This window comes from Danio rerio, chromosome 3 (genome assembly GCF_049306965.1).
Source record: "Danio rerio strain Tuebingen ecotype United States chromosome 3, GRCz12tu, whole genome shotgun sequence".
NCBI lineage: Eukaryota > Metazoa > Chordata > Actinopteri > Cypriniformes > Danionidae > Danio > Danio rerio.
The window spans coordinates 41,003,094-41,023,473 of record NC_133178.1 but is presented as its reverse complement, the minus strand read 5'-3'; the positions used below and the strand labels follow the sequence as shown (position 1 = coordinate 41,023,473).

Here is a 20,380-nt window from a genome sequence, read left to right as displayed (position 1 = left end):
CTGCTGTCTGGCCAGCTGCCAGTTCAAAAAGGACAGTCATTCTAGCCACCGTGGTATTTCGGCGATCTCTCATACACTGTGTATTACAACATTAGAGCGCTAAACAGCAATGTACAGTAAGCTGACAGGGAAAATGACAAGGTCACTCGCTACATTGAAACCACTCTCATGGAAAATAAAATGGATGTTCTTGGCTGGTGGAAGATGAACCAATAATCCTACCCAAAACATGCAAAATTAGCTAGATCAGAACTTTGCATCTCGGCCTGTAGCAGCAGCAGTGAAAGGGTGTTCAGTGCTGCTGGACGCACTATTGGTGAGCGCAGGACCGCGGTAAAGGCATTTACAGTGGATTCAATAATGCTCCTTCACAAAAACACATAGCCTAATCTTGGAGTAAAGGATTTCCAAATTGCAACTATATATGAATTAAATCATGAATGCATAATGTAGACAGAGTATATAGGCTAATGTGGGCATTATTCTTTTATTATTCAGCTTCACCGTCGCCTTAAGGGCAGATTGTGAACATAGACTGTAAAATATATGGACGTAGTATCCGTGACGTCACCCATAGGTTTCTGAAGAGCGCAAAAGAAGCCACAAGTAGGCGCGGCCAACCGTCGCCATTTTGGTCACGCGTCATCACACCCACGGCGGGATACCAAACAAGGGCAAAGAGGCGGAGAGTAAGCGGAGCTACAGACACCTGCTAGCATTTAGCTTGGACCTGGTTCAGACACACTTTACTTTGGGAGAAATGCTTAATACTTTATCACCTGTGACTCGTTTGTATTCTGACCACTTGTGCTTGGTTGTACACTATATCAATAAAGTGTTTAGACTTTTAAAAACACTGCTGTAATACATTGAGCCACTAAACATTGTTCTTATGACGTTTTTCAACAGGAGGAAAACGCAAATTACTTACAAACACATCAGATATAGTCTGTGTTAGTTACTGTAAGACTATTGATAAAATCCAGCAGAACACTGTATGACAACACTTCAGATGACTGATCTAGAGCCTACAGCTAATCAATCTGACAGATTCTGGAGTGCATTACAGCTCTAAATATAAATATAAACGATAAATAAAAATAAAACAAATACATGTATAGAGATGGTAGATAAGTATATAACTTTACTCACATGGGAAACGGAGGCCACGTGAATGGTTTGTGAGCACAATTAAGTGCCCTCAGCATGCCATGCCATCTAATAATTGTGGGAAACAAGTCCAAAAGGCAGTTGACTGTGTAAAGCCACATAAAACAACACAGAAATACGATAAATACGCAGAGTTCAGTGGCTAATCTGCAGGATTCAGCTGAGGTGACGTGACGGCGACCAGCGAGACCTAGCTGTCAATCAAGTGACCACGCCCTTAATTATGCAAACTTAATATAACTTAATATAAAGGAAATGGATGAGTTATAAAAAAATTCACCCCCCTCACAGTTGTCATGAAGGGTACAGGGGTGATAGCGTTCCGGCACCACGCCGGATTTCCGGCGTACTGTGGCTGCGGGGGAAAAAAAAATCAGGTTCACGGATATTGATCTGTATTTCTCTAGATTCACAGAATTCACTCACTGCTGAAAGCGGCGGATTGGTTTTTATTAAGTGCCATTTTGTGTGCTCGTGAATCATCTTTTGAGTGTAGACGCCATGTAAATAAAAGATTAATTGTGTAATTTAGAGAGCTTTATAAATTATAACGGATCTTTGTGAGATCTCTATGACCTAAGATTAGTGACGCTTTTTAGTGATAATAAGAGGAGCGTGCTTTGCACTTTCCAGGATATAATCTATTCAGAATTTGTATGAAACTTTCGTTTTCGGCACATATACGCTGATATGTTTTGGGAATGACATCTGCATATTTACGCTGGGTTTATTCTCGAAATAACGGTGAAGCAATAGACGGGACAAAAATATATTTCCTCCTTCTCCTTAAACAACTTAGTGTTTCAGCTATGAAATAGTTCAGTTTTGTATGTAGCCTAATGGCAAAGTGTTTATATTTAGTTTCGTTTTTTATTCAGCTTATTTAGAAAAACGTTTGGAGCATTTTTTATTCGTTAAAAATAAGTTTATTATTATTTTTTTTTAACGAACAGCGCCCAGCGGAAGACCATCATTGTCTGTTTGATCAGTTTGCCTTCTCAGATCATCACGACTTGCCTAAAATAAAAGATAAAACAGTTCAAGTATAAAACAATGGTAGCTTAAACGTTAAAGAATGTGTGCTATTAGGCGCATAGTTTGCTTATAAAAAGCTTGCAGGACATCGAGGCGCCAGAGCAATCACTTGCATTTTTTCAGTGGGAGCAATTTAAAGTTATCCGTCATTTTTGCTCACAAAGTACGAGTAATAGGCTACATCAAAAAAACGTTACAGCGTTTTTATAAAATAAAGAAAACCAAAGTTATGCGCTTTCTGTCGTCTGGTTTTTGAACAGGAGCGCTCAACAAAATGAAGCAAAATGTATATGCCTCACAGACATAATAAATATATTTATAGAAAGCTTTAAATTTGTTACTTAACGAAATAAAACAAATCGAAAACAAAAAAACTCCTTCATGTAATCCGTAAAGATGAATTTCTCTCTAAAGGCGAGTCCAACAGGAGATTGCCAGTCAGGATCTTTGCGACACTGACTCAGAATAAGTTTATTAATAAATAATTAAGATATGTCCTTGCTCTTTCCTCGACACATTCATTGTTATTTGTTTTTGCCGGTGCTTGGGGCGAGTTTTAGCTTATTGTGTGCGCTTAAACGCGGATTCACAGTAGCAGTTTTAACATGGAGAGACACTACTTTAACATGTACAGATGACACTGTCGTACGTACAGATAACCCTATCGCGCCTAAAGCGAGCAAGCCAAGGCCAGTGGCGTTTCCACTGTCACTTCCGGGGCCTAATCGGGCCAAAGCGGGGCTTTCTTGGGGCCAGCGGCCGGCTTTTTTCGGCCCGCCGAATACCTTGGGCCAAAGAGGGCCAGCCGAGGCGGGCACAGTTTTCCGATCGCACACGAGTACATGCGCCAAACACATAAACAAACAAATAAATAAGAGAAAGAAAACATCTGGAACAAATTATAGGCTGGGGTCTTTTTTGCATATGATCGCCCTTATGTTTCTCTTTTAAATGTAAGGCTGTTGCATAAAATGATAGTTTTAATAAGTCACTTTTCTTTGCTGCATTTCTTTGATGTTTCAATAACTAATCTTTACACCATATTAAAGACACAGCAGACAGTAAAGGATTTCAAGAGGTTTTGTCAAGTTTAATAAGTGTTTTTGCGCGTTTAGATGCCTGTGTATGTGTGTGAGACCGAGGAAAAGAGCGCTCCATTCATAGCTCTGTTGATGCCGCGAGCGGCTTTTTTCTTTTCTTTTTATTGTTTTAATTTATTTTGGAGATAATACACTATATGAATACAACAGAAAGACATTAAACTTTACAATTTTCATGTCCGCTTTTGTAGGCTCAAAACAATAGTGTCATATCTAGATAAAATAGCCTAAGCTATATTTAAATAATTTAAACAATTATCAGATAGGCTTATAATAAAATCACATTAAATAAATAAACCAATATAAAACTAACAAAAGCTATAGCTATAACAATTAGGTACTATATCAAACTGTTTCAAATTTATATTAAACTTTCATTTTTCAAAAGCCTATTTGAAAAAAGGATTTTCTAAATAAATAAATAAACACCGGAAAATGTTTTAAATATTATTTATAAAGTATTTGGATACGATAATATTAATCAAATCATGCAAACAGAGCATTTTCGGGGTGAGTGAACGCAGAAAATATGCGACCTTTTTTCTGTCTTCAGCTGCGCAGCACTTTTTTGACGGGGAAAACTGCAAGTTCAAACTGTGTTCTGTGTCCTTAAACAAGTGTGTATGTTTTTATATAATGTGGTAAAATTAAAAAAGGAAATTTAAAATACATAAAGAGCTTTATTAGTGCATTGCTGCTGAGCGCAACGAAATATAGGCAATATTTTATTACGTGCTGCTCTTATGTGCTGAAACACTGAACACTTTCCTTTACTTAAGATATAATAAGCAACATCTTTAAATAAAGGGAATCACCTATTAAGTGTCGTGTCGTAAAGCCTATAGGGAAAAATAATCATGTTTCAGTTCTCTCCGGAGCATTTGGGATGAATGTTGGACAGCGTCTGTCTAGAGGATGTTATAAAATACATTTTATATCGAGTTATTAACGGAGAATTTTATATATGTGGTGTTATATTATGGATGTGTGCGCTCCCTGCGCTCCGGGTCCCTCCGTTGGTGGCAAGACCACTGGATTTCGATGCCAGTGGGTCGGCGAGTAAATGAATATGATGAATGAAAACACACAGGCATGTGCGTATAGACATGCGTTGCACTGCTGTACAGTAACGTGTCATTTGTTTGTTTTGGTTGTCCTAATTTTAATAGTTTCGTGATGATGTGATGGTGTGCTTTATCTGCATGATTCTCGCTGAAGTGGGCGGTTTGAGTGACGTTCGATTCGGGGGATGTTCTGGGGGCGGGGTTTGCTGACGCGCTGCTAGCTACTAGCCCCACAGTGGAAACGCGACATGATTTCGGCCTCACTGCTCAACCTCCCAGGCGATTGGCCCGGCCTGGCCCGATATAAGCCCTGGCTCGCACTGGCCTGATAGTGGAAATGCGGCTAGTAGTGACACTTCCGGTGGCACGTCCGGTTTTCCACTGTCATGTGTCACTCGCTAGTGGCATGTGTAGTGACCTGTGTCACTCAGAGTGTCGCGCTGCATGTCACTGCAGTGACATCGACACCCGGCGAAGCTTATGACATTAATTAACACGAGCAAAACCATATTTAATCATTACGCGACATTTAACCTAATTTATCGCGTCGCAAGTTAGTTTATTTGCTGAGCTACTCCATGATGTTTTAATTTAAACGCATTTATTTTATGTATTCGTAGTCATACTTCCGTACGTAATATAGTCATTTGACAGTACATGTCAGTCAAATTTATTGTGGCATGCTTATGTATGGGAGGGGTTACACTTATCTGTTGTACTGTATATTATTGCATCCTGGCAGTTCCTTTGTTCCCTACAATATGGACTTCTCTATGTTTTTAATTCATTCATTTATTTTATTATTTAACTTATTTTCATTTTAAGGTATTTTAAATAATATCCTTTAAAAAGTTATAATAAGATGCATGTTGAAAACTCATAACATATATGCATGTAAGATAACAGGTGTCATTTGCCTAATGATTTTTAAATATTAAAGCAAAGAGACTTATAAGATTAATGTGCTTATAACGTGCTTATACTGACACCTACTGGCACATGTCACAAGATCACTGACACTGGCATGTGTCACTGACCTTACTGGCATGTGTCACTGACATTACTGGCATGTAGCTGCAGTGACAGCAACACAGCATAATGATACTTATAAACAAATCATTAGTTTATCATTAATTTATCACCACAACAAATTTGACTGACATGTACTGTCAAATGACTATATTAAGTACGGAAGTATGACTACGAATACATAAAATAAATGCGTTTAAATTAAAACATCAGCAAGGAAAAAAAGTTCAGGCTCAGGAATTTTTTCCACTATCAGCCCTGAGGGTAATACTACCTGTATTAACCAAAATCTTTTTTTGTACCAGGCTGTAAACACCTTTTTTCTGCTGTAAAGTTGGCCATTCTAACAGTGGGCTCAATTGAAATTTGCTCTGTTTTGGAGCCAGGAGCCGCCAGGACTAGCGGAATTTCGGATGAATTGCAGTTTTAGTTACTTCCGTATTGGCTTCCTGAGGGAGAGCGGGAGGTTGCCGCTTGATTGTGAATAGAAGTGGTGAAACAAATCCCTCAGAGCCTTTATCTTAATTTCGTTATTACCAACTACCCGTCATAATTTAGAATGTATTTTAATTTCGTTTGTTAGGAAAGACTTATTTGTGTGTTGGCCAATGTAAAGGCTAAGTGTATTTACCTAGGCTTACTGATTATAGCTCTAGTGCAGGTATATTGGAGTGATATAAACTCAACAAGTCTTTTTTTTAAAATGTCCTGATGTTTAAATAGCACCCAAATCCCTGTGTGTTTTAGGCCCACCACAATATGCGGTTGTAGTACAGTTTTCCCCACTTACCAAATTAACAGGCGCCATGTTTGTATAATAACATGTATACTTGTTCCCAGAATATTTTTTTGCAGAAACTGGGATTAACATGTCTGTTACAACTCTCTGTGGTTTTTAACAGAATCATTCATTTGTGATTTGACAGAATCAATCAAAAGAGTTAGTGATTCTCTTTTTTGTGTTGTTTCTGTATAGTTTAATTATGTATAATGAAAAACAGCAGTGTGTCTATAAAATTAAGAAATAATTCACAGATCTAATTTGATGTTATACTTTAGATTTTTACCTCAGCTATTTAAGACTTAAAGGGCACATATTTTACCCACTTTATTAAGATTTAAGAGAAGTCTTGTGTCTGTTAAGTTTCCCCTCAAAACACCCATCAGATTATTTCAAGAGTTCACACTTAGATACTGTTTGATAACTTGTTAGCAAGTTAGCAGGTTTGGCATGCTGTCCTAGGAGAGTACCCTGAGCTTGGAGATAGTTGAGCCCAGGGCTCTGCCAGGTCCAAAGAGCATGTGAGGGGAGTACGAGATCAGGTGTTCTCGAGAGCTCCCCTCGACAAAATAGGAAAGGAGGAGAAGGGGTGGATGGGGGGTTTCTTCGGGAAAACGAAGATAAGGTATTAGTTCTTAGCTAGGTTACTTATAGTGGGTTTGGATCAATCTGATTGGCTAGCTAATGAGTGTAGATGAGTGGCCAGCTGCAGTCAATCATATCACGTGCTCCTTTCGAAATTAGTTTGTGAAACTTAATTTTTTATAGCTTTCAGACTATTGGATTATCTGCTCTGAACACAATGTTGCTGTTTTTGTTGCCTGTGCCTTTAATGTTAGTTTTCTCTGCCCAGCGTTCCCTCGTGCCTGTCAGAGTGTGCCTCAATCTCTGCCTCGGCTGTGTCAGATAAACAGCACAGTGACAGACATGAAGGAGCAGATCTCACGTAACATTTTTGAGAAATACTACTGTAAGAACTTTCAAACATGCTTTCAAAAGAATTTCATTTTCAGGTCCACAAAACACTATTGTCATATAAATGAACTGCAGAAATGCATTTAAAAATGTTCTATATTTATTTGAAAACAATGTTATGTAAACAACCCTCAGGCAGCTTGATGTTGGTGACATTTGTTACTCATAATTCCTGCTCACAACATTGAGTCTGCACTTGCTTTTGAGCAATTCCATTCAACTTAGTCATGAAAACAAAAAAGTTTTCACCAAAATAGTCAAAGCCCTTTTTTTTTTTTTTTTTTTTTGTAGGCTTGTATTTTACAGTCCTGCGGAAATACTCAAATATGCTTCTGTCAATGTTTTCAAACTGTTATATTTGATTTTCCAAAGTCACACAAGTGCCAATTTCAAGTATGTTGTATACTGCAAACTAGTGCTGTGTGGTTTGGTGGAAAACTTCTAGTTGCAATTTATTTGTATTTATTTGTTTATCAGATATTGTAAATGCAATTTGATTTGCGAATTAATTTTGCCATCAAGCGTCAGCTCAATATTCTGTAAGCCATGGCAACAATTCTGCGACAGTTCTTAAAAATTGCCTCTTTTTGTTCTGTGTCTGTGAGTTTGAAACCACAATATTCCCATATTAACAACCTGCTGTTTTTCTTTGTCATGAATTCTTTTATTAATGCTTTTGAAGCTGCAGATGCCATTATCCCACTTTCTGTGCTTTTCTGTTTGTTTTCCTAATTTTTTACTTTTTTATTTTATTGTGGATATTCTGCATAGTTCAGATGCGCATTTCTGACTACTAAGACTGTCATACACATTCGAATGTCACGCATTTGCTTTAGGCGGGGGAAATTAGCAAATTTTATATCACAGCCTCTTGCAATTAACTAATTGCAATGTTTCAAATTTCAATTCGTTTTCGATTAATCGCTCAGCCCTACTTCAAACTTAACGCATGTTAGTTTTTTCTTTTAAAATATAAAATATGTTTACAGACTTATATTTGTCTAATCCTTTAACTCTGTGCTTAGTAGTTGTGGATCATTTAAACAGATGTTTCAATATAATATAACAAACTTTGTGAATTCTTGTTAAGTTTTTATTGCAAATGTCACACCTATAAGGCTGGAATTGCTCTGTTGCCTGTTGTCTTCAAGTTGCTTTCTAGCATTTCTGCTTACGAATAACAACATATTCAAAAGTCCTTCTGTAGGCTCTTTGAAAGAAAAATATGTTGTACTTTCACAGCCTCTTTCTCGGTAAATATCAGCACATTTTTCCCGCCTTTGACTGTAGATCTGTTGACAGACAAAGCTGACACTGTGCCCATTTGGCGTCTCAAATATTCATGCTTTCAAGACCCCTGCTCTTGAAATGCTCCGTGGCACACTTTAAAATCTCTTAAATGGCCGAGTGCAAGAGCTTGGACCGACTCTTTCTGCTGGGTGTAAATGCAGTGTTGCATTATTCAATCTGCTCTCACTCGTGCTCCAGCAGTGATAGTGGAGAGACTGTGGGAGTGTATGTGTGTAGTTCTAAACGAACACTGAGGAAATGCTGCTGCACTGGGCTACCTCCAAATGACACTTCGACAACCCTATTTTTATTATATGTATAGCTCTTAAGTTTGTTTTGTGTCTTTCGGAATATAACTTCTAAAGATCTACACCTACTGTACATGCCCCCCCAAAAAGAAAATTAACAGCCAAATGTTTCCTTAGGACATTACTGTAGTGATTTGTATTGGAAAGGGTTCAGCATGGCAGTGTTAAATTATTAACTGCGTCCAATGCTGTTCAAAAGTTTGCTATTAATTCAAAATATTTTCTCTTGAGGAAATGCAAACTTTTATCTAGCAAAGTTGAGTTCAATCTATAAATTCTGACAGTAATTAATTAAAGAGTTTTATTTCCAATGATGGCTGTTTTAACTGTTATTCATCGCTAAGCCCTAAAAAAAAAAAGCCGTTTGTTTTAATGAAGTACAGATGTTTTTAATGTTAAGAATAGCACGTATGCATTAAATCAGCATAATGGAAAGATTTCTGAAGAATCATATAGTGCAAACCACTATGGTAATGGTGCAGAAAATGCGAGTTTGCCGTTGGAGGAATAAACATTTGAATAATTTCTCTCTATAAGGGATGTTAACGTCTTTTAAAATGCATTTCATGTTTAATTTTTAACCACAGTCTTTATTTTATTTTATTTTTATATAATAAAAAATATGTTCTTTTTTTTTTTTATTTGCATCCATTTACAAAATAAAAATATTTTAATAATTTAAAAAATATATATTTTTATTTTTTTAGGCAATAAAAGAAGCTAAATTAAAATAATTAACCGGATTAATAAAATGCACTCTTTGTGCCCTTGATGGCTAAATAAATGAATAAATAAATAAATAAAAATAAATAAATAAAAATAAATAAAATGATATACATATAATAAAATGAATAAATAAATAAATAAATAAATAGATAAAATAAATAAATAAACTAAATGAAATAAAATAAGTATGAATAAATAAATAAATAAATAAATAAATAAACTACATCCAATTTTTAATTGATGCGAGTTGTAAATGTAAAAAGATACACAGTTTGATAATGGTTTATGTCTTGTTTTGTAGAAGCTATCAGGAAGTCACAAAGCACTGGTGGAAATGCAGGACGACGTGTCTGAACTACTGCGTTCTGCAGTCAGAGAATACCCCAAAACAAAGGTGAGTGCTTGTTTACAGGTCTCTACGTGTTTGTCTATGTGATTCATAGAATGCATGCAGTGTGTACTGCCCGTTTCCCACAATTCACGAAGCACAAATGTCCAAAAAGCTTGCTGATCCTTTTGTACTGTCAGTTTAGTGTGTATGTGTGTTCTCCCCTTGGGCCTCTGTCATTGTGCAGCATCTGTGTGTGTTTTGGACAAAGTGAAGGCTGACGTTCTCCACATGAGAGAAAACGCTGAATCAATGGAAATATTTCACCCTTAGAACCAGCCAAAATCTGATTGCCTTTGCAGCTTTTTAAAGAAAACAGGCCTCTTTCTTTGACATCCTTTAGTGTGATTGTTTGTGTTTGTGTTTAGTATTACTGTTGTGTGTTAAACTTTAAAAAAACACCATAAACCCTTGCAAGAGTGAAATATGGAATGGAAATATTAGCTATGTTTCCTTGGGCATAAAAACATATTAAACATAAAACATATACAACTGAGTAGGATAAACTCCTTTTTTATAAATAAAACTATGATGGAAACACTTTTAAAGAACAAATTCCAGTATGCGCATAAAAACAAGTCATGTGATTTTGTCTTAAGAGATAATGTGATGATAAAAATATATGTGAATGGACAAACCAAGCGGCTGACCACATTGTTTTGGTCATTCTAAAACACCTTAGTCATAGCAGTATTAGTGTTATTATATTATTAGTAACCTCCAGAATTGTTAAGAGCGTCAGTGCTTGGCGCCTCATTCCTTCAAATGCCACCACGTGTTCAATGCGTGTCGGCATTCGTCTTCTGAAGTGTGAGTAATGTATTAAATAAAGAAAAGATTCATGCAGCTTCTCTGTTTTTACTTTTGATATTTGGTGCCAGTTAATCAGAAAGTGACGATTTTGATGGAAACGCTGGTTTAATCGTACCTCTTTTATACAATGTTACAGTTTTGCGCATTCAATTAATTTGCATCTTTGAATGGAAACATAGCTATTGATTATTGTGTGTGCACATAACTCTGTTCCGATGTTTGATGTTCATTCATTGACTTGAACAGGAATTGTTTGACTTAATCTACTGAATGAATGATTCAGGTAATCAAAGACTTGTTTCAATACTGAATGAGTCTTTGGGCTCTATTTTAATGATCTAAAGCACATGGCGCAAAAGCATTAAGGCTGTGTCTGAATCCACTTTTGCTATTTTAACGACGGAAAAAATGCAATTTGAACTGTGGTGCATGGTCTAACAGGGTTGTGCTTATTCTCTTAATGAGTTATAGGTTTGTTTTTAGTATAACATGCAATAAACCAATCAGAGTCTCGTCTCCCATTACCTTTAAGAGTCACTTGTGTCGTGCCATGGCACATTTGCTATTTACATGACAGAGTTTCTAAGTGGAAAAACAAAACGCTTCACCAGCGAGAAAACAGTTAAACACCATCTGCAGCGGGGATAAAAAACGAACCTCCTCCATTTGGCCTCTTTACTTTCTTTTCACTTTTTCACTTTCGTTTATTGGGAAACGGTGTTGTACGCACTCCACTTAAGACATTCATTAGCCTATATATTTAATTTAGTTTGTTCAACACAAAGATTTTTTTCAAAACTATTATCAAATTCCAGAAATCAGTTCTAATTTCCAGCAAGCAAATAAATTAACAATAATAACGAAGTGCGATCAAAAAACTGAGTTATATTCAAACACACCTCCTGTGCCCCATATGGTGGTGCATAAGTCTCCAAAACTTGACAGATGGACAACTCTAAACTTGTTTTTATTAAAACAAATATAAACATGCAAATAATAAATAATACTGCTAATAATAACAACATTATTCAAAAGCAAATTGTCATCAATAAATAGAAAAAAAGCCCCTCCGAGATGAAGAAGGCATGGAGGTAGTGATTTTTATATTTATGTAGAGAATAATAATAAATACAAATTTTTTAATCCTTTAATTCTTTTTTATTTGTAAAGATATTTGCATATTGCTGTACATTGCTGTGCATTTAAGGTGCACAACTAGCACGCTCTGCTCTGGACTTTAGACCTGCTTTCAGCTGGTCAATTGTGCAATCTATGTTAGTTCCTCAAAATAGCAACGTGCCAACAATGCGCCTAACACACCTCCTTTCTATGCTGGAACACCCATGAGCCCACACAGTTTTGATTGATTGAAATTAATTTGCTTTTGACAACGTGGCGCAAAACGAGAAAACTTTGGTTGGGTTGGTCTGAAAATAGCAACAAACATGTCTTGCACCTTATTGCGCTGGGTGTATGATAGGGCCATATGTGTTTAACAAATCTTTTCAAACTTATTTTTGATCAAATAAACAGCCTTGATGTGGATAAATGTTATGTTTACCTGGCAATGAGGTAGTATGAATATATACATTTCTAAAACTCGCACTTTGAAGCTTTTCCAAAAGTATGCATTTCATTTCTCTCTCTCTCTTTTTTTTTTTTTTTTGCAGGGTAACCTTGAGCAAATTCAAAGAGGCTTAAACACCACTGAAGCTGGACTACATCAGCTCACTGCCCTAGTGGATTGCCGCAGTTTGCACATGGTGAGAAACTTTTTTTTTAATCATTATTTTACTCATCGAGCTCAATACTGACCCAGAGGTCTGGTTTAAATTTCCCTCTACCCACAGCCCATTTACAAATAAACACACTAGCTTCCAGTAAAATGTTTATTTTCATTGTATGATTCTCCCATAACGTCTTCAAATAAAACATATATATATATATATATATATATATATATATATATATATATATATATATATATATATATATATATATATATATATATATATATATAAATATGGGTAACACTTTACTATAAGGTTGTATTAGTTAATGTTAGTTAATGCATGAAGAAACAATGGACAATACATGTATTCAGTGTGGGCAAGCTACTTGAAAAATGTACTGATCTAAGCTATTAGCTACTCTACTTTTTGCAATTTTCATTTTTAAATTAAAGCTACCTAAATTCAAGTCAATCATATCTTAGTGATCAATATAACTGTCAATAAAACATTTGAGAGGTAGCAGTAAGGCATCAAAATGTTTGTTGTCGATTACCGAAAAACAAAAATTCCCAGCATTATATGGATTTACTTTCATCGGCTAGACACTGACCTCACAGCTCTATGAATGTCTGTGCCGTCACTTAATGATCCGCGACCTGTAAATGTAACTTGTGTGGACGCTACTGCGCTACTTGACAAAAAAAAAAAAAAATAGCTTCGCTACTGAAAAGCCATTTCATTTAGAAGGTAGCGACGCTACTGAGAAATGTAGTTGAGGTAGTAGCGTCTCTAATTGTAGCAATGCTACTGCTCAATACTGCATTTATTACAGTATTTGTTTATGTTGGATAATGAAAATACAGTTGTTTTCAATGTTAGTTAATTTTAACTCACGGTACATTAACTGATGTTAACAAGCATGACTTTGAATGTTAGCAAAGCTTTTATTATTCTTTAAACAACAGATACATAACAATAGAACAATTAATCTAGGACAGGGTTTTTCAAAGTCTAAGACAGTGGGCCTCCCTTTTGACACAACTTATCCATTGGCGCCCCCCTCCTCCCAAACACACATGCAGACACACACACACACACACACACACACACACACACACACACACACATATATATATATATATATATATATATATATATATATATATATATATATATATATATATATATATATATATATATATATAAGACACAGACAGATGTCAGACTGTTAACTCACTTTTATCATCATTTGCATGAAAGTGCAATTATTTACAGAGTAATAAGTGTTTTAATATAACGTTTTTAAAACTAGGATGATGGTTCAATATGAATAGAACCGATCCAAGAACTGTCCATCCCAGTCAAAACAGTCGAAGTTTAGCGGGTCTCATGCTGTCATTAGCCAAAATATTTTGACAAACCACTCATAAAGGTTGTGGCTCATCATCTGGTCCTGTCCACGTAAATCCTAAACTCAAATACTGATCATCATATCGTCGTCTTTTGGGTTTAAGCCCTAAACTTGAAGGCTTTGAATCGGGGGGGTCTCAGAAACTGATGTATTAGCAGGCATATACCTGTATTGACGGGCTTGCCAAACAGAAGCAAATTCACAGCTATGGCCTTCTGGGTAAAAAAGGTTTTCTTATTTTTGACGTATTATTTTTTTTAGCTTTGTTTAATTAAAACGTTTAAATATAATAAAAATACATATAATAATTAAACGTAATTATATTTTTATTATATAATATTTTTTCCCGCGCCTCCCCTGACATGCTCTGGCGCCCCCCAGGGGAGGCGCGCCTCACACTTTGAAAACCCCTGATCTAGGATGATCAAAGGTAAATAATAATACCAGTATAAAAAACACATACACAAACACAAACAATGACACAAAATAAAAACAGTATATATAATTCAATAAATTTTTCTACAATTACAAACAAGCACTTCATTGCATTACATTATTCAAAATTTTGAAAATAGAGCTAATAATGCATTTGTAAATGTTGAAATGGGATTAATAAAAGCTCTATAACTATCATTCATACTTAGTTCATGTTAGTAAATACGTAAACTAATGAAACCTAATCATATAGTGTGACCTAAATATTTTTGTTTGTTGTGGTTTAAAAATTAGAGTTGTTCCACAAAATGCCGGTCTCTTAAAGATAAAACATTTCTATTGTGTGCAAAAAAACATTACAAGTGGGCATAAAATGCTCTAAATCAGGGTCCCCAAGTTCTAGGTCTTAAAAGAGTTGCTACCATGCCACAAGAATACAAAATTACAATGCAATCCAAATTTGTTGTGAATTTTCCCTTTAAGAACCAATATCCATATTTGTGCAAACCACACAACAAACGCAAAAGCCTGCACCTCACTACCATAACTAGAATGTTTTTTATGAGGTTACGCACACCGGTGTGGTGAGAAATCGAATCCCCCCTGGAATTGAGTCCGCTTAGGACCCCTAAGGGATCATCTGTGGTAAATGCCTAATCAAAAGCTATTATAGTGATACCTTGTTGTGTGGCTAATCAGAGCTGCATTAGCTTATTGTAGCTTATAACGGTAGAGGTATGATTATGCTAGCACATAAGCTAACTGGGCTAACTAAACAGTATAAAAGATAAAAGTATATGAAAGGTTCAATATAACACTTATAAATGCCATTTTAATGGAGAAATGAAATAGTTTAAACTACACCTCCTACAAAGAGCTTCTAAATTGGGAGTAAATTGATCCTATTGTACCTATCTGGTGTCTTGTTATTTATCGTTAATGCTATGTGGTATGTTGGTTGTATTATATGTTGTTTTATCTGTTTTATCTGTTGTTTTATTCCTCTATTTTTTGATAATTTTGTTTTTAGGTTTGTACAGCACAATGGTCAACAACTGTTGTTTCATTGTGCTTTATAAATAAACTAAACTAAACTAAACTAGTCATTATAATGTTTTTCACATGATATAAATTACGAACAGGATTTCGTATTGTGTCATTTTTAAGAAGGCACTAAAAAACTTGGGTTGGGCCGATAGACAATGCCATCGTCCATCACCAAAAAAATGTGTAAAGCCCTTTGCGTGTCTAGAAAAGCGGCATCTAAATTTAAGGAATATTTAATTGAGGATGAGTTATGGTTTCTTGTTGCATCCATTTTTCAAATGGATGTACGTTCACGTTAATCAAAATCTTGTTCTAAAATGTAATAACATTAAATAATAACGACAAACTAAACCCCAGTCTGAATAAGGTTGGAGACCCCTGCTCAAAATGACAACATTTTAATTTAAGAAGAAATATCATTAGTAGTTTACGAACAAAACCAACTGAACATTTCACTTAAACGCACAACTGAATTCTAAACCCACATAAATTGTCAATAGTACAAATTTGATCATAGTGGTCTTTTTTTTCCCCATGGCTGTATGATCTGTGTTTCCATTTGCTATCAGCTTTAAAACTTACCAGCTTTTCCTGCAGCTGTCTCAAGCCTGTGCTGTTCTCCAGCATGATGTCTGATATTTCAGCTTAACTAGAGCTCATTCTCAGGGCAGGAGAGACACAGGCCTGTTGTGTGGGTGGTCCTGGAAGTGCATCTCCTTCCCACGAGAAGAGAAAGTAACAGATAAAGCAGGGACTTTTTGGAGATGTTTTGTGCATTATTAATGGTGTTTTCATGCTGCAAAAGCAATAACACAGTTCGCAGTCGGAATCGGAGTCATACATCTGGGTTGTGTGTGTGTGTGTGTGCGCATGTGGGAGAGTTTGTGTTGGAGATGCAGAGCAGTGCCGGCAGCAATTACTAACAGAGCAGTTTTGCAGTTAATAATGACAGTAATTTGGAGGAAGGAGACGCTGGTGTGGTTTTCTTGATAGCAGCATGTTGTAGGGCTGGTCGCGGTTCTGTCGGCATGTATTATTGAAAAGCCTTGTTTCTCTGCAGCATATGGTCCTGTCTGCTGCAGGAAGTTATCAGTTACAGTCTAGCATTGGATATTTTCATAATTTTCAAGTTTTTGACTGATTTTCTTTTCTGAAAACAACACAATGGGCTCTATTTTAAGGATCTAGGTGCAAAGAAGCACATGGCACAAAAGCATTAAGGGCGTGTCCGAATCCCCTATTTTAAGGGTGGAAAAATTCGGTTTGCACCACTGCGAATGGTCTAACAGGGTTGTGCTTATTCTCTTAATGAGTTATGGGTATGTTTTGAGAATAAACAAATCAGAGTTTCATCTCCCATTTCCTTTAACAGTCAGTTGATTTACACCATGGCGCATTTGCTATTTACATCGCTGACTTTGTAAGAGGAAAAACTGAATGCTTCACTAGCAAGAAAACCGTTAAACAGACAGGTTTGCAACGCGAGGATAAAAAATGAGCCTCCTCTATTCGACCTCTCTACTTTCTCTTTCTCTTTTTCGTGGCTTATGAAACGGTGTTGTATGCACTCCACTGAAGACATTCATTAGCCTACATATTTAATTTTGTTTGTTAAATGCAAAGATTTGTTTCAAAACTATTTCTAAATTCAGTTCTAATTTCCAGCAAAAGCATAAATGAACAATAGTAACGAAATGTGGTCAAAAAACTGGGTTATATCCAAAGACACGTTCTATGCCCCATATGGTCGAAATTCCTTTTAATCTTTTTCGTTCATAAAGATATTTGCGTATTGCTGTACATCCTGTGTGCATTAAGCAATGTATACGCATTTAATGTGTAGATTTATTCAGTTTTTATTCAGTAATTTATTACTTTTTATTTCATATATTAAGGTTTTAGTTATGATACTCCGCTGGATACTCCCAAAATAATTTCGCAGAAATCCGCAGATTTTTACCAATATTCTCCGAAAAATAGCAAAAAACGTCCGCAGATTCCGTCTGGCCCTGAAGGAAGAAGAAACTGGTTCATATAAACTGTGTAACAGTTACTGACAAAGTCCTATACATTAGTATAGTCATTGCTGACCTTTCTTTTAAAAGCCGCCGGTAAATCTCATAGTGCTGCATAGATTATTGTATCAAAAATCAGAAAAATGGCAGAAATAAACACGGCACTTGGTTGATGATACAGTGGTGTTGTGGTGTAAATCAACACACTATATAGAGGTTCATGTTCAAAAACCCATAAAAGGGGCTCCTTTAACTAACTAACTAACTAACCTTTTTTATCCATTTAAATGAATCTGTCTAACATTTAACTTTTTTTAAAATTTACTGATAGAATATGGGATTGTTTTACTTTTTTATATGATATAATATAATAAAACAGTATTGTTTATTATTATTATTATTATTATTATTATTCTACATTACTACAATAGTAATCTCTATAATACTAATACAACAATATTACTGCTTATTATTAGGATTAATAATAATAATAATAATTGTTATTATTATTATTATTATTATTATTATTATTATTATAAGAAGTAATATGATATATAATAAAATAATACTGTATGGTTTAAAAGACTGTCACCAGTTTAACAATTATGCGTGACATCTGAATCATTGTCAATTGTGAATAAGACTTTGTGAATTGTTTGAATCCCTTTTTTTATATTCTAGCATTTTTTGATGACTAATTGTTCTACTGTATGTGTGACATTTATATGACATTTAAAGTGACACTTCACACAAACATGTTCGCACTAAATTATTCTGTCTTCATTTTCACTACTTTTGTGCATCCAGCGAGAGAATCTTGAAGCCTTTAATAACAGTTTGTGCAGCGCTTGTGTTTGATGCAGCGTGTCTGTGTTTCTGCAGGATTATGTGCAGGCACTGACTGGCGTGTGTTACGACGGACTGGAGGGTCTGATCTACTTGGTGCTCTTCTCCTTCATCACAGCTCTCATGTTCACCTCGGTCATCTGCAGTGTGCCGCACACATGGCACGGCAAAAGGTACGATCTGTAAAATGAAATGAATTTAATTTGTGCTGCATAGAAGCACTGTAAAAGATTAAATGATTATTATTCAGCTCAGTTCAGTAGTGCCAAATCTTATCGACTTTGGAAGGTTGTAGATTTCAAACAAAGTGGCCAAATAATATTTAATAGATTTTCAAAGTAATACAACTGTAAAGGGGGGCGACACGGTGGCGCAGTGGGTAGCACGATCGCCTTAAACAGAACTGCTGCGGCTACGTGCAAGGCATGCGGCGTGGGTCACGCTGATAGCCCGACGCAGAAGTCTTTAGAATAGTCCTAACTTACCACCAAACAGTGTTTCTAATTATACACTTATATATTCCTATCATTAGATCACTTAATTGAATTTATGAATGAGAATATGTATTGTCTGACTTTGCATTTTAGATAATTTTTCACAAAACTTGTCCTGTGCAAGTGTTGTTCATTCAGTACAACAAACTCCTTTTTTTGTAGCTGACTTCACTCAGGATGTCTAAACCAAAGATAAAAACAAGGGTGAAAGTGTTTAGTGATATGTTTGTGTGTGACATTGATATGACGACAGATCATCGCTCAAGAACTCCATGGAATGGACTGCATCCTTCCGGCTCTTTCCATTTTTCTTTGTTTCCTTTCTTCTTTCTAAATGTTCATTATAGTAGTTGCTGGCGTAATTACATACAATATAATGACTTTGGCCTGGACCCATGCGGCTGCTGTCCCAGGACAGGCTTGCATCAGGCAGACAGGATTACACTGGAAGAGATAGAAAGGACAAAGACGCCAGCTTAAGCATATTATACAGTTATCACATTCATAAGCGTGTCTCATGATACTCCTCTACTCGCTCTACCTCTTCATTATGGATAATTAGCAGTTTCTGAATATGAGTTTGGGCAAGCTGTGGCAGGCAGTGTAATGTGGAGGCGGATGATGATTTTGTTAACGGGGTGGACTGGTGGGAAATATTTAGCAATATGTGAAAGTCAATGCATGAATTTTTATGTGCAAGGAATATTTTTCACATCAGTGATACCTTATAAAAGCTGTTTTACTGATGACCTTGATGGAAAGTGGCATATATGTAGGTCACAGCACTAATTTAATATCACTTGCTGTGTCTTAATTGATAAAAAAAATTTAAATAAAAAAAAAAAAAAGCAAAAGTAGCTGTGACGATGATCAGTGGTGGTAATAACAGTGATATATATATATATATATATATATATATATATATATATATATATATATATATAGTTTTTTTTCAGTAATCTAATAAATTACTTTTACCCAGGCACATGCACACATAGGGCTCAACCTGTGCAGTGCGCATGCCCTTTTTAGTCTTAAATAGAAAGTGCCCTTCCAAAATGATCTGAAGTGCCCCCGCGACAACACGCCAGGAGTTAGCCATTGTAGAAGTTAGCTATTAAACTGACAAAATGTAAAATAGTTCTCACGGTTCCTCGTGAGATCAGGCTGTCCTGTCAATGTTTATTTTCCTCCCTCTGTTCACCGTCAGGCTGTCCAGATTCACTTCATTCTATTTCTGTTCCTATATAATCCAATCATAGTTCAGCAGAAGCAGGAGAACAGGCTGTTAGTGAATCATGGAGTCATTACAGCAGGTATTTTCCAGGCTTTCGCTCAACTGGTAATATGTCATGCAGGGTTCCCACGAGTTAAGGAATTTCATTGAATTTTAATTCCAGACATTAAAATTAATGGATTTTTTTTTTCATCAAAGTCATGAAATATGAAGGATTTTTCGTAGTTTAGTGCCCATTTATCAAAATGTAGTTTTTCTATACTGTATCATGTTTTTTAACACGTTGTTTCACACTTTTTGCCTGTTGTAATGGCTATGCTATTCAGTACATCTTTATTCCTTTCCCGCTGGTCAAATTGCAGTTACTTGAGTCAAATGTAATCATAAAGCTCTATCTGTTAACTTGTATGCCGAGATCAGACTGCATGATTTTAGCACCTATTTTGATTCACCTACTTGGTTTTGAGAAATTGCTGACAAAGC

The 20,380-nt window shown here is 35.7% G+C and overlaps 1 protein-coding gene across 2 annotated transcripts in view; it reads left to right on the top strand.

The window, feature by feature from the left end:
• The window catches only part of ttyh3a (tweety family member 3a), a 125,792-nt gene that overhangs the window by 86,585 nt on the left and 18,827 nt on the right, over nt 1–20,380 (top strand). For both annotated transcript variants that reach the window (XM_679082.10, XM_009299697.5), the window contains exons 9-11: nt 9,780–9,872; nt 12,350–12,442; nt 18,203–18,339. In XM_679082.10, coding sequence (XP_684174.4) covers nt 9,780–9,872; nt 12,350–12,442; nt 18,203–18,339 — 323 coding nt within the window. The remainder of the gene's footprint in view (nt 1–9,779; nt 9,873–12,349; nt 12,443–18,202; nt 18,340–20,380) is intronic.